The 13,401-nt window shown below is 48.3% G+C and overlaps 1 protein-coding gene across 29 annotated transcripts in view; it reads right to left on the minus strand.

The window, feature by feature from the left end:
- SCRIB (scribble planar cell polarity protein) overlaps window positions 1-13,401 on the minus strand; it is a 239,190-nt gene that overhangs the window by 192,180 nt on the left and 33,609 nt on the right. For all 29 annotated transcript variants that reach the window (XR_013635276.1, XM_078851362.1, XM_078851365.1 and 26 more), the window contains exons 6-10: window positions 10,082-10,145; window positions 8,623-8,697; window positions 8,387-8,531; window positions 8,028-8,146; window positions 6,552-6,751 (exon numbers count right to left, since the gene is read on the minus strand). Coding sequence is in view for 28 of the 29 variants with exons in the window: in XM_078851362.1 (XP_078707488.1) it covers window positions 6,552-6,751; window positions 8,028-8,146; window positions 8,387-8,531; window positions 8,623-8,697; window positions 10,082-10,145 (603 nt within the window). In the remaining variant the exon portion in view is untranslated. The remainder of the gene's footprint in view (window positions 1-6,551; window positions 6,752-8,027; window positions 8,147-8,386; window positions 8,532-8,622; window positions 8,698-10,081; window positions 10,146-13,401) is intronic.

Below are 13,401 nucleotides of genomic sequence, written 5' to 3' on the forward strand. Positions count from 1 at the left end.
AAGGAGTTCAGTCACAAATTTAATTAATGCATTATTTTTTTTAACGAGCATCATCAGCATGGAAGCATGTCCTCTGGAATGGTAGCCAAAGCATAAAGGGGCATACAAATATTATGCATAACTGGCACGTAAATACCTTGCAATGCCAGCTACAAAAGTGTCATGCAAACATCTGTTCTCATTTTCTGGTGACATGGTAAATAGGCAGGCAGCATTATCTCCCATAAACAAACTTACTTGTCTTAGCGATTGACTGAACAAGAAGTAAGACTGACTGGATTTGTAGGCTCTAAAGTTTTACACTGTTTTGTTTATGAATGCAGTTATGTAACAAAAAAAAATCTACATTTGTGAGTTGCACTTTCATGATAAAGAGATTGCACTACAGTACTCGTATGAGGTGAATTGAAAAATATTGAATCACTTGGTTAAATGGTCATAGTCTTACCAAACACATTTTAAACAGAGCCAAATCCCAGGTAATGCTGCTGAGAATCAAGAATACAAGTTATACCTATGGGATGGGAGACTGTCTTGGAAAGCAGTGACTCAGAAAAGGATTCAGAGGTCACCACAGATAATTTCCCCAACATGAGCTCTCAGTGCAATGCTGTGGCTACTGCCATCCTTGGGTGCATAAAAAGCAGAATATCAAGTAGAAGTAGAGAAGTCCCTCTGCCCATAGGCTCCGAACAGCAATGCCCAGTGGACTACTGAACAGGGAAGGGAGATCTGGCTGAGACCCTGCCTGCCCAGACAGAAACTCTGGATACTGTGCCAGTCTGGAGAGAAAGGGGTCCCCACACTCACAGAGATTGGTATCTGTAAGGGTGGCCAGCCAAGCTGCCACACTCCTGGGCCTAGTGAGACTAAGTGGTGCTGAGCCCTTGTGCTGTCCTTTAACAGGGTCACATTGCACTCCACGAGTGCTGACAGCCTAAGTGAGACACTTGGGAAAAAAAAGTGGATACGAGGGCTGAAAAACAGTGGAAGCTGGAGCTGGACAGGAGGGGACAAGAGATCAGTGTTCTTGTCCTGCCTCTTCAAGAGCTGGAGTCAGGTGGCTGCTGGGTCAGTCAGGGAGTAGGGATTTAGAACATGAGAATGGCCATACTGGGTCAGACCAAAGGTCCATCTAGCCCAGCAACCTGTCTTCCAACAGTGGCCAATGCCAGGTGCCCCAGAGGGAATGAACAGTATAGGGAATCATCAAGTGATCGATTCTCTGTCACTCATTCTCAGCTTCTGGCAAACAGAGGCTAGGGACACCATCCCTGCCCCTCTTGGCTAACAGCCATTGATGGACCTATCCTCCATGAAAGTATCTAGTTCTTTTTTGAACCCTGTTATAGTCTTGGCCTTCACAACATCCTCTGGCAAAGAGTTCCACAGGTTGACTATGCATTGTGTGAAGAAATGCTTCCTTTTGTCAGTTTTAAACCTGCTGCCTATTAATTTCATTAAGTCCAGGAGAGCTGGCTGTATTTTAAAGAATCCTTATTGAGGTTACAGAAACAAATCATCCCGATGTGTACAAAGAATAGTAAATATGGCAGGCGACCGGCTTGGCTTAACAATGAAATCCTTGCTGATCTTAAACACAAAAAAGAAGCTTACAAGAAGTGGAAGATTGGACAAATGACCAGGGATGAGTATAAAAATATTGCTCAGGCATGCAGGAGTGAAATCAGGAAGGCCAAATCACACCTGGAGTTGCAGCTAGCAAGCGATGTTAAGAGTAACAAGAAGGGTTTCTTCAGGTATGTTAGCAAAAAGAAGAAAGTCAAGGAAAGTGTGGATTGAATTATTGAATGAGGGAGGCAACCTAGTGACAGACGATGCGGAAAAAGCTAATGTATTCAATGCTTTTTTTGCCCCTGTCTTCACGAACAAGGTCAGCTCCCAGACTGCTGCACTGGGCAGCACAGCATGGGGAGGAGGTGACCAGCCCTCTGTGGAGAAAGTGGTTCGGGACTATTTAAAAAAGCTGGACAAGCACCAGTCTATGAGGCCGGACGCGCTGCATCCGAGAGTGCTAAAGGAGTTGGCGGATGTGATTGCAGAGCCATTGGCCATTATCTTTGAAAACTCATGGCGATCAGGGGAGGTCCCGGACGACTGGAAAAAGGCTAATGTAGTGCCCATCTTTAAAAAAGGGAAGGAGGAGGATCCTGGGAACTACAGGCCAGTCAGCCTCACCTCAGTCCCTGGAAAATCATGGAGCAGGTCCTCAAGAAATCAATTCTGAAGCATTTTGAGGAGAGGAAAGTGATCAGGAACAGTCAGCATGGATTCACCAAGGGCATGTCATGCCTGACTAATTTAATTGCCTTCTAGGACAAGATAACTGGCTCTGTGGATGAAGGGAAAGCAGTGGACGTGTTGTTCCTTGACTTTAGCAAAGCTTTTGACATGGTCTCCCACAGTATTCTTGCCAGTAAGTTAAAGTAGTATGGGCTGGATGAACAGACGATAAGGTGGATAGAAAGCTGGCTAGATTGTCGTGCTCAGCGGGTAGTGATCAATGGCTCCCTGTCTAGTTGGCAGCCGATATCTAGTGGAGTGCCCCAAGGGTCGATCCTGGGGCCAGTTTTGTTCAATATCTTCATAAATGATCTGGAGGATAGTGTGGATTGCACCCTCAGCAAGTTTGCAGAGTACACTAAACTGGGAGGAGAAGTAGATACGCTGGAGGGGAGGGATAGGATACAGAGGGACCTAGACAAATTAGAGTTTTGGGCCAAAAGAAATCTGATGAGGTTCAACAAGGATAAGTGCAGAGTCCTGCACTTAGGAAGGAAGAATCTCATGCACCGCTACAGACTAGGGACCGAAAGGCTCGGCAGCAGTTCTGCAGAAAAGGACCTAGGGGTTACAGTGCATGAGAAGTTGGATATGAGTTAACAGTGTGCCCTTGTTGCCAAGAAGGCCAATGGCATTTTGGGATGTATAAATAGGGACATTGCCAGCAGATTGAGGGACGTGATGGTTCCCCTCTATTTGACATTGGTGAGGCCTCATCTGGAGTACTGTGTCCAGTTTTGGGCCCCACACTACAAGAAGGATGTGGAAAAATTGGAAAAAGTCCAGCGGAGGGCAACAAAAATGATTAGGGGATTGGAACACATGACTTATGAGGAGAGGCTGAGGGAACTGGGATTGTTTAGTCTGCAGAAGAGAAGAATGAGGGGGGATTTGATAGCTGCTTTCAACTACGTGAAAGGGGGTTCCAGAGAGGATAGATCTAGACTGTTCTCAGTGGTAGCTGATGACAGAATGAGGAGTAATGGTCTCAAGTTGCTGTGGGGGAGGTTTAGATTGGATATTAGGAAAAACTTTTTCACTAGGAGGGTGGTGAAGCACTGGAATGGGTTACCTAGGGAGGTGGTGGAATCTCCTTCCTTAGAAGTTTTTAAGGTCAGGCTTGACCAAGTCCTGGCTGGGATGATTTAGTTGGGAATTGGTCCTGCTTTAAGCAGGGGATTGGACTAGATGACCTCCTGAGGTCCCTTCCTACCCTGATATTCTATGATTCATTTGGTGACCCCCTAAGTTCTTGTGTTATGAGGAGTAAAGAACACTTCCTTATTTACCTTCTCCACACCAGTCATGATTTTATAGACCTCAATCATATCCCCCCTTAGTCATCTCTTTTCCAAGGGGAAAAGTCCCAGTCTAATTTAATCTCTCCTCATACGGAATCCGTTCCATACCCCTAAACATTTTTGTTGCCCTTTTCTGAAACTTTTCCAATTCCAATACATCTTTTTTGAGATGGGATGACCAAATCTGCACACAGTATTCAAGATGAGGCAGACCATGGATTTAAATAGAGGCAATATGATATTTTCTGTCTTATTATCTAACCCTTTTTTCATGATTCCCAAAGTTCTGTTCACTTTTTTGATTGCCCCTGCACATTGAGTGAATGTTTTCAGAGAATTATCCACAATGACTCCAAGATCTCTTTCTTGAGTGGTAACAGCTAATTTAGACACCATCAATTTATATGTACAGTTGGGATGATGTTTTCCAATGTGCATTACTTTGCATTTATCAACATTGAATTTCATCTGCCATTCTGTTGCCCAGACACCCAGTTTTGTGAGATCCTTTTGTAGCTCTTCACAGTCTGCCTGTAAATTATCTATCTTGAGTAGTTTGGTATCATCTGCAAATTTTGCCACCTCACTGTTCACCTCTTTTTCCAGATCATTTATAAATATGTTGAATAGGACTGGTCCCAGCACAGATCCCTGGGGGACACCACTATTTACCTCTCTCCATTCTGAAAACTGACCATTTATTCCCACCCTTTGTTTCCTATCTTTTAACCAGTTTCCAATCCATGAGAGGACCTTCCCTCTTATCCCATGACAGCTTACTTTGCTTAAGAGCCTTTGGTGAGGGACTTGTCAAAGGCCTTCTGAAAACCTAAGTACATTATATCCACTGGATCCCCCTTGTCCACATGCTTGTTGACCCCCTCAAAGAATTCTAATAGATTGGTGAGGCATGATTTCCCTTTACAAAAACTATGTTGACTCTTCCCCAACAAATTATGTTCATCTATGTGTCTGGCAATTTTGTTCTTTATTATAGTTTTAACCAGTTTGCCCGGTACTGAAGTCAGCCTTACTGGCCTGTAATTGCCAGGATCACCTCTGGAGCCCTTTTTAAAAATTGGCGTCACATTAGCTATCCTCCAGCCATTTGGTACAGAAGCTGATTTAAATGATAGGTTACAGACTACAGTTAGTAGGCCTGCAATTTCACGTTTAAGTTCCTTCAGAACGCTTGGGTGAATACCATCTGGTCATGGTGACTTATTACTGTTTAGTTTATCAATTTGTTCCAAAACCTCCTCTAATGACACCTCAATTGAGGACAGTTCCTTAGATCTGTCATCCAAAAAGAATGGCTTAGGTTTGGGAATCTCCCTCACATCCTCAGCTGCGAAGACCGATGCAAAGAATTAATTTAGTTTCTCCACAATGGCCTTATCATCCTTGAATGCTCCTTTAGCACCTTGATCATCCAGTGGCCCCACTGGTTGTTTAGCAGGCTTCCTGCTTCTCATGTATTTAAAAAAAATTTGCTATTACTTTGAGTCTTTGGCTAGCTCTTCCTCAAATTCTTTTTTTGGCCTTCCGAATTGTATTTTTACACTTCATTTGCCAGAGTTCATGCTCCTTTTATTTTCCTCATTAGGATTTAACTTCCACTTTTTAAAGGTTTCAGAGTAACAGCCGTGTTAGTCTGTATTCGCAAAAAGAAAAGGAATACAATGTAAGGAGAGTGGTCACTTTAGATAAGCTATTACCAGCAGGAGAGTGAGTTTGTGTGGGGGGGGGGAGGGGGGGGAGAAAACCTGGATTTGTGCTGGAAATGGCCCAACTTGATTATCATACACATTGTAAGGAGAGTGATCACTTTAGATAAGCTATTACCAGCAGGAGAGTGGGGTGGGAGGAGGTATTTTTTCATGCTTTTTGTGTGTATATAATAAGATCTTCTACACTTTCCACAGTATGCATCCGATTAAGTGAGCTGTAGCTCACGAAAGTTTATGCTCAAATAAATTGTTTAGTCTCTAAGGTGCCACAAGTACTCCTTTACTTTTTAAAGGATGTCTTTTTGCCTCTCATTGATTCTTTTACTTTGTTGTTTAGCCACGGTGGCACTCTTTTGGTTCTCTATGTTTTTTAATTTGCGGGTATACATTTAAGTTGAGCCTCTATTATGGTTTTTAAAAAAAAGTTTCCATGCAGCTTGCAGGGATTTCACTTTTTGAGCTGCACCTTTTAATTTCTAGGAGTCCTTGTGGCACCTTAGAGACTAACAAATTTATTTGGGCATAAGCTTTTGAGAGCTAGAACCCACTTCATCAGATGCAAGCAGTGGAAAATACAGGAGCAGTTATAAATACATGAAAAGATGTGAGTTGCCTTACCAAGTGTGAGGTCAGTCTAACGAGACAACTCAATTAACAGCAGGATACCAAGGGAGGAAAAATAACTTCTGAAGTGGTAATGAGAGTGGCCCATTTCAGACAGTTGATAATCTAGCCAGCTTTCTATCCTCCTTATCGTCCATTCATCCAGCCCATACTTCTTTAACTTGCTGGCAAGAATACTGTGGGACACCATGTCAAAAGTTTTGCTAAAGTCAAGGAACAAGACATCCACTGCTTTCCCCTCATCCACAGAGCTAGTTATCTCGTCATAGAAGGCAATTAGATTAGTCAGGCATGACTTGCCCTTGGTGAATCCATGCTGACTGTTCCTAATCACTTTCCTCTCCTCTAAGTGCTTCAGAATTGATTCCTTGAGGACCTGCTCACTATCAGATTAGGCCTGAATAAAGACTGGGAGTGGTTGTCATTTCAAAACCTGAACCTAATTTCCCCAATACAAATTTCCCCTACTGTTACTCACACCTTCTTGTCAACTGTCTGAAACTGCACTCTGTTCTCCTCCTTCCCATGTGGCTTCTATGATGGGCATGCCTGAAGCCTGGGCTACCCCGTAAAGGCCCTGTGTACCACTTACCTGTTCCCTGCCACATCCAGCACATGCAACTCTGTGGTGCTGGCAAGTTCTGGAGGCAAAAGCACCAGGCGGTTGTCACGCAGGGACAGAACATTCAGACTGGCACAGCCCCCAATCTCAGAGGGAAGCGCTGTCAGCCGGTTCCGGTCCACATTCAAATTTGTCAACTTTGTCAGCTTCCCCAGGGATTTTGGCAAGGCCTGGATGGGAGATAGAGCGACAGCACAGAAACCATGATGCCAGAGTCTTCACTACAGTGGGCCTCACAACCCCAAAGCAAAATAAAGGGGAAAGAACATAAGAACGGCTACACTGGGTCAGACCAATGGTCCATCTAGCCCAGTACCCTGTCTTCACACAATGGCCAACGCCAGGAGCTTCAGAGGGCAAGAACAGAACAGGTAATCAAGTGATCCTTCCCCTGTTGTCCAGTCCCAGCTTCTGGCAAACAGAGGCTAGGGACACTTCAAAGCATGGTTTTGCATGCCTGCCCATCCTGGCTAGCCAAGCCAGGAAGATAGCCAAGAAGTTTAGCTGTCTGTCATCTCATGGCAAGGGGAAGAACAGCAACACCTACATCCCTCAGCAACTGATAACTGCTGGTGAAAATCATCACCTCCCTCTGCATCACAGCCACAATCCCTGCCTCTCCCATCACGGGGCACTGTGGGGAGCAGAGCAGGAGCACTGGCTGTGGCAGGAGCTCCCATCTACTCCAGCCCCAGCTTCTCCCAGCAGGGGGCACTGTAGGGAGAGGGGCAGGAACACTGGCTGTGGGGGGAGCTCCCGTCTACTCTGGTCTACTGTTACACTGGATGGAGGGGAAAAAACAGAACGCACATAAACTCTTCCTAGTTGAGGGCATAAGGCAGCGTCTGACTGATAGGGAGTGGGTAACAGCTCCACCTTGGGCAAGTTATTCCCTAACTGCTCAGGATGGGAGTTCACCGCCTTTGGGAAGCACCTTGTCCTTCCCCTCACGTGTTATTTACCCATCTGTGCTAAGATTTTGAGCTCTTTGGGTTGGGGACCATTTTCTACCATGTGCCTATGGAGCACCCAGCACAATGGGGCCCTGGTCCCCGACTGGGGCCTACCAGTACACAGTCATCTGGTGCTGGCCCTGGCTGAGACAGGCCACTGGGCTAGAAGGACTCGGGCTGATCCACTTCGGAGAGCCCAGGGGATTCTTCAGCCAACTCATGAGATGACATCAGCTTCATCCAGGGATCTCCCAAGGACGGACTGTGGTTTCGCATCACCAGAGAGGAGCACAGCAGGTGCAGCTCACTGAAGACTATGGCCCATGGTCGAGGTCAAGGGCCCTGAGTCCTGTGTGGTGCTGGCTGCAACTCCCAAAGCAGCAGCTTGTGGGCAGAGCCCAAGGAGATGACAGTCTGGCATGGAGCAGGGCCGCCAGTAAGGGGTTGAGCTAAGCAGCACAATAAGGGCTGGCGTGACTGCCAGAACACATACTGTCAGCACATTCTCTGTCAGGATGAGCTCCGAGAGATTTTCACAGTCCCCAATCGACTCAGTCACCGCAGCCAGCCGATTCTGATCCACTTTTAGGATGGAAAGCTGCTTCAGCTGACCTGAGCACGGGGAGAGACATACATGAACTGCACCAGAAAGCGATATGGGCCCTGCCCACACTGCTCAGCCAAATCATCCATCCTTTACCCTCCCAGCAGGGCTTAGTTCACTGTTACCATCCACAGGGTGACATGGTCCCTGCTCCTGTCCCATACTTTCCCATCCAGGGCTCCCTCCCTTTCCAATGGGGTAATAATGTACCCACGCAAACACGATAACCCTCGCTCCAGCGCACTTACCAATCCCATCAGGTATGCATTCCAAAAGGTTCTGTGACAGCAGTAGGTCTGTCAGTGCCATCAGCCCGCTGACCTCACTGGGCAGCTGCTCCAGCTTGTTCTCAGACACATCCAGACAGACCAAGCGCCGAAGATTCCCCAGCTCCTGGGAGGGGAAAGGAGACACCACTTGGCTCAAGGGAGTGATGGAGTAGGGAGCACAGCAGCAAGGCAACACTCATGGAGTGAGTACTCACCGGGGGCAGGGCCGAGAGCTGGTTTCGGTCTAGCCAGAGCTCCCGCAGGTTTGGTAATGCTCCCAGAGTGTCTGGCTGCAACAGAACAAGAAAGCAGAGTGTTAGCCCCTTGCTACAGGAGAGCACCTGCTCTGGGATAAAGGCTGTTCCCAAATCACCACGATCCAGCAATGACAGACACTGCAGCTCTGCCGCCTTCTCAAGGCCATTCACCACAGACTGCTGGGGAAGTAAGCAAGCCAGGGTACGTGACACGGAAGACCAGGTATTGGGGAAGATATCAGCTGATATGCTGCTGGTTTCTAGATTGGCCATGCTGGCTGCAAAAGGTCCCCAGGAGCAGGCGAGAAGAGGATAATTGAGATTGTTTGGTCCCACAGAGGGGTGAGAGGTGAGTGAAGGCTTCAGAGGCTTTCGCCTCAGAAGGAATAAATCTCCCCTCTCCTTCCTCCTTGTGGGAATGGGCAGAGATGACTTGATATTAACCAACCACCCCACTACACCAACATCATCCACCACCAGCCATCCATAGGGACACACATTAGCTGGATGTTGCTGCTAAAATGATCAGCAATGGAACAAATTAACAGCACTAACATGTTGGGAATAATAGTTAGGTTTAGGAGTTAATGCTCCACTGAGAAGCAGTTCATGCCTCAGAACTATTCTTGCAGGTCATCTGCAGGTTCTGGCAGAAAGGGCTGCACCACCTCATGTGGCTCCTGCTTTAGGAGGTTTTCTTCACCAAGAGGTTAAATCCTTGGAAAGCCAGTTCTGGAGCAGCACTCTGTGGCACCTGTCTCTGCAGCTGTGGAAACTACAGAACACACCTGGATTCCAGCTCAGTCAAAGGCTGAAACAAATACGCAAGAGCAGCTGAATCCAGGTTTCACTCAGGCACTCTGTGTCAGTCTCCAGCTTTCACAAAGGAGAAGGGCCTAGATGGAGGTTTCAGTGTCTGCAGCCCTCAGGGCCTCCATACTAAGACTGGGTATCTATACCTCCTGGGGAATAACATGGGCCATTGCTGGGGTCTCTCTCTAACGGCAAAGCCAAACCAGAAAGGGGAAGAGCAGCAAGCCAGCACAGCAGGGCTGAAGCAGATGACAAGGGGTGGTTGGGATGGGGATGCAAAGGCCAGAGGCAGCAAAGGCAAGCGACAGAACTGGAGAGGCATAAATCCTCCGGCAGCTAGAGAGCAGGGGAGAGTGCACCAGAGAAACGGGGATGGGATGTGAGGGGGGAGCAAGATGAGCAACGGAAAACACACAGTGCCAACACAGCAAGAGAACAGAAAGTTGGGAACAGTTACTGGGCTGCAACAGACACACTGGAGTCACCTGCTGCTCCTTGTGATTTCAGATCCCCTCCATCCATCCCCAAAGGGGACGGGGGCACTGTCCCAACCACCACCCACCTCCTCCCATCCCACCTCCTCCCTTCCATCCCCTTCACCTACCAGCACTTCCAGGTCATTGCCACCAAGATCCAACTGCTCTAACTTGACAAGGAATGAGAGCGAACTGCAGACCATTTGGGGGTGGGGGGGAGGAGAGAGAGAGAGATTAGCACCAGGGACCCCAGCTCCCCAGTCAACATCACTGTGAACCCCCCCTGCACCAGGAGATTAAAGAGTCAGTCTAGATAGCTCTTTCCATGGTGCCTCCAAGCCAAGGGGCTCAGGCGAGTTGGGGCTCTGCCCCACCTCCTATCAGAGTGGCCGAAGCCAACAAGGTCCTGTCTGCTCTGGGCTCAGTGACTCTGGGAGCCCCAGGAAAGTCGAGTTGCTGGTGTTTCCTCCACCAACTCAAGCAGGCCTGCTTTGAGCAGGGACATGTGAGCAGGTGAGTGTCCAGAGTCCGGACCTGCTGCTGGTCTGTTCTGCCATGGTGGAGCCCTGAGAACAGGACGATGGAGAGAACTGGAAAAAGCTAAGGGAAAATGACACACACACTGGGGGCCACAGGAGCTGAGTTACAGGAGAGCGGAGGGAGCAAGCCCTCTAGTTTCCTACCCTCAAGACTGGGAGCCCCATTGTCCCTGCAGGGGATGTGGGAGCACCCTGGGCACTGTGCTGCAGAAAAAGAAGCAAAGAGATGATAGCAGACAAGGTGTTCACTGGATATGGTCTTGTAAGAAGCCTGCCTGGGAGCCAGGTCCTGGCAGCACCTTGGGGGCAAGTTTCTAGGGCTGGATGAAAGCAGGAGCTGAGCAGCGCCTGCATCCCTGGGGACTCGTCCTAGACATGCCTGGAACCACTGGTGTGTGCGTCTCCACTCCAGCAGCCCCACAGCCCGAGGCAACACAGAAACTACTCCAAGTGAGATGGCTAAGAGGTTAATCTGCATTGACTCCTGGCCCTAAATCCCCATCCCATCCTCTGATTCTCAAAACATGGGTCGCTATCCCACCCCCTCAGGTCAGAGATCTTCCTTCCTTTACACCTGCACAACCTCCTTCCCCTGCCCCCGCCCCCCAGCAGCTCTTCTGCCCTTTTATTCTCTTCAGATGGCTTTCGCTAGCTCAGTTTTCACCATCTCTGGAAGGAGACTCCTGTGCAGGCAGCTGCTCTGACCCCTAAACCGACTTAAGAGTCTGGTTGCATGTTCATGGGAAAGCCAAGAGATGACTGGTGGAAAGGGCAGGCTGCAAAAATACCAAAACAGGGGAAGAATGGTTCTCCTACAGTAACTGACCATGGTTCTTCAAGATGCTGCCGTCAGCGTGGATCCCACTGTGGATGCACGTGCACCTCATGCGTATGAGATCAGAATCTTTTGAATAGCAATGTCCATCAGGGCTACCCACATATGGGCCCTGAGTCTCCTCGTGTTCCCAGGGGAGGGCATCAAGCAGCCATGACCCTCCTTAAGACTCCTCCCAATTTGAAGACTGTGTTAGCGGAGGATTCCGAAACCAGGGATGGAGGGTCAGTCGGGGGTTGCACACCAGTTATAACATCTCAGAGAACCACACTTACTGCAGGGTAACCATTCTCTATTCAAGCGTGTCAGTGAAATCCCACTGTAAGTGACTGGCAAGAAGCACCCCTTTCAACCAGTGGAATGAGAAGCGTCAGCTGCAAACAAACAGGGACCCCAGTTCTGCTCTCCGGAATTTGGCATCTGCTCTGGCAGGTAACTCCAATGCATAACGCTTGACAAAAATCAGTGGATTACACATTACTGCCTTGCAGATCTCAGAACCTGGCACATTTCTGAACCAGGCAGAGCTCTGGCGGAGTTAGAGTTATCATGCAGTGGAAGAGGTGTACCTGCCAGTTGGTAGCAGGTTCATCGTGTTATGCACTTAGCTATCCTTTGCGATGAGATGGCCTGGCCCTTGGAATGGTTGGCTACAACCAGAATAAATGGAGACACAGAGAACCAAACCATTCAGGCTCTGTAGTAAAGTAAGGCTCTGAAAATGTCCAGCACATGCAACTTGGCTGCTGATTAAGAGCGGTGTCTCAGGAAGAAAGCAGGCAGGTTAAGTGAGTGAGATGGAATTGTGAGACCACCCAAGGTGAGGTCTCAGCAGCACTTTGTCCCATGATATGTCATGTAGGGAGGGTCAGCCACAAGGCTGAAGTGATAATGACTAGGAAGACCATCTTCAGAATGAGATGAACTACGGAGAATTCTGAAAGGGGCTCAAGGGGTGTCTGCATGGCGGCGAGCCTCCCAGCTCGGGTAGATAGAGCTATTTTTAGCATGCTAGCATGAGCCTGTGGCTGTTGTAGCTCTGGTGAAGATTCTGGCTAGAATCTGCCACCCGACCTCAGGCCCACTCTAACCTCTATGGTGACCATGGGTGACTCGAGCGTCTACCACAGCAGCAACAGCCACCCACCTAATTTTAGCGCGCTAGCTCAAGCCCCACTAACACAAGTCTGTCTACTTGGGCTGGAAGGTTCGTTCCCAGCTGGAACACGGACAGTCATGGAGCCTCCCCTCAAGGATCTCAGAAGGGCAAGGGCCTGGTCCCAGGTAGGAACAGGTTCTTGTCCCAAGGGTAAGTACATAACAGGGCCTTGAGGAACTTTGACACCATCAGAAAAGGGCACAACTGTACAGATGACAAACCACGATTGCTGAGAGGTAGACCTTAATGGAGAGTTCCAGATGCAGCAAGCTGTCGAGCAACAGCAGTATCAAAACCCACATCCCTGTTGAGCACATAACCCAAGAATCTCTCATTTTGATGAGGATGTCCTTCTGGTGGACATCTTCCTCCTCTGTATTAGGATCTCCTGGACTTGTCTAAAGAAGACTCTCTCTGTACTACTTAACCATATAACATCCAGGTCGCCAGATACAGGTCAGGATGGATTATCTCACCCTGGTGTTACGAGATCAGGTATGAGTAGCCTGGAAGCTAGACTGGCAGCTAACGGGACATCTGCAACAAAAAGGCCTGGGCCAGCGTGGAGCTATGAGAACGATCGTGGCCTTTCCCCTTTTGATTCTGGAAGTCACCCCAAGGATCACGGGAACCAGAGGAAAGGCATAAAAAAGAAGCCCTGGGTTCCACTGCAGAAGGAAGGTGCCTGGTATTGATCCTGGGCTCATGCCTTCTGTGGGGGAAAAAAGTTCTAATATTTTGTGTTGTCCTTCGTGGACAACAGGTCTCTCACAGGAACCCCCCAACGATGCAGGCCAAAACAAGGCCACTTCTTTTAACAGGTTCTCATCCCTGAAGAAGTTGCAGTGGGGGAGGTTTAGATTGGATATTAGGAAAAACTTTTTCACTATGAGGGTGGTGAAACACTGGAATGCT

The sequence above is a fragment of the Lepidochelys kempii genome, chromosome 2, assembly GCF_965140285.1.
Source record: "Lepidochelys kempii isolate rLepKem1 chromosome 2, rLepKem1.hap1, whole genome shotgun sequence".
Classification (NCBI taxonomy): domain Eukaryota; kingdom Metazoa; phylum Chordata; order Testudines; family Cheloniidae; genus Lepidochelys; species Lepidochelys kempii.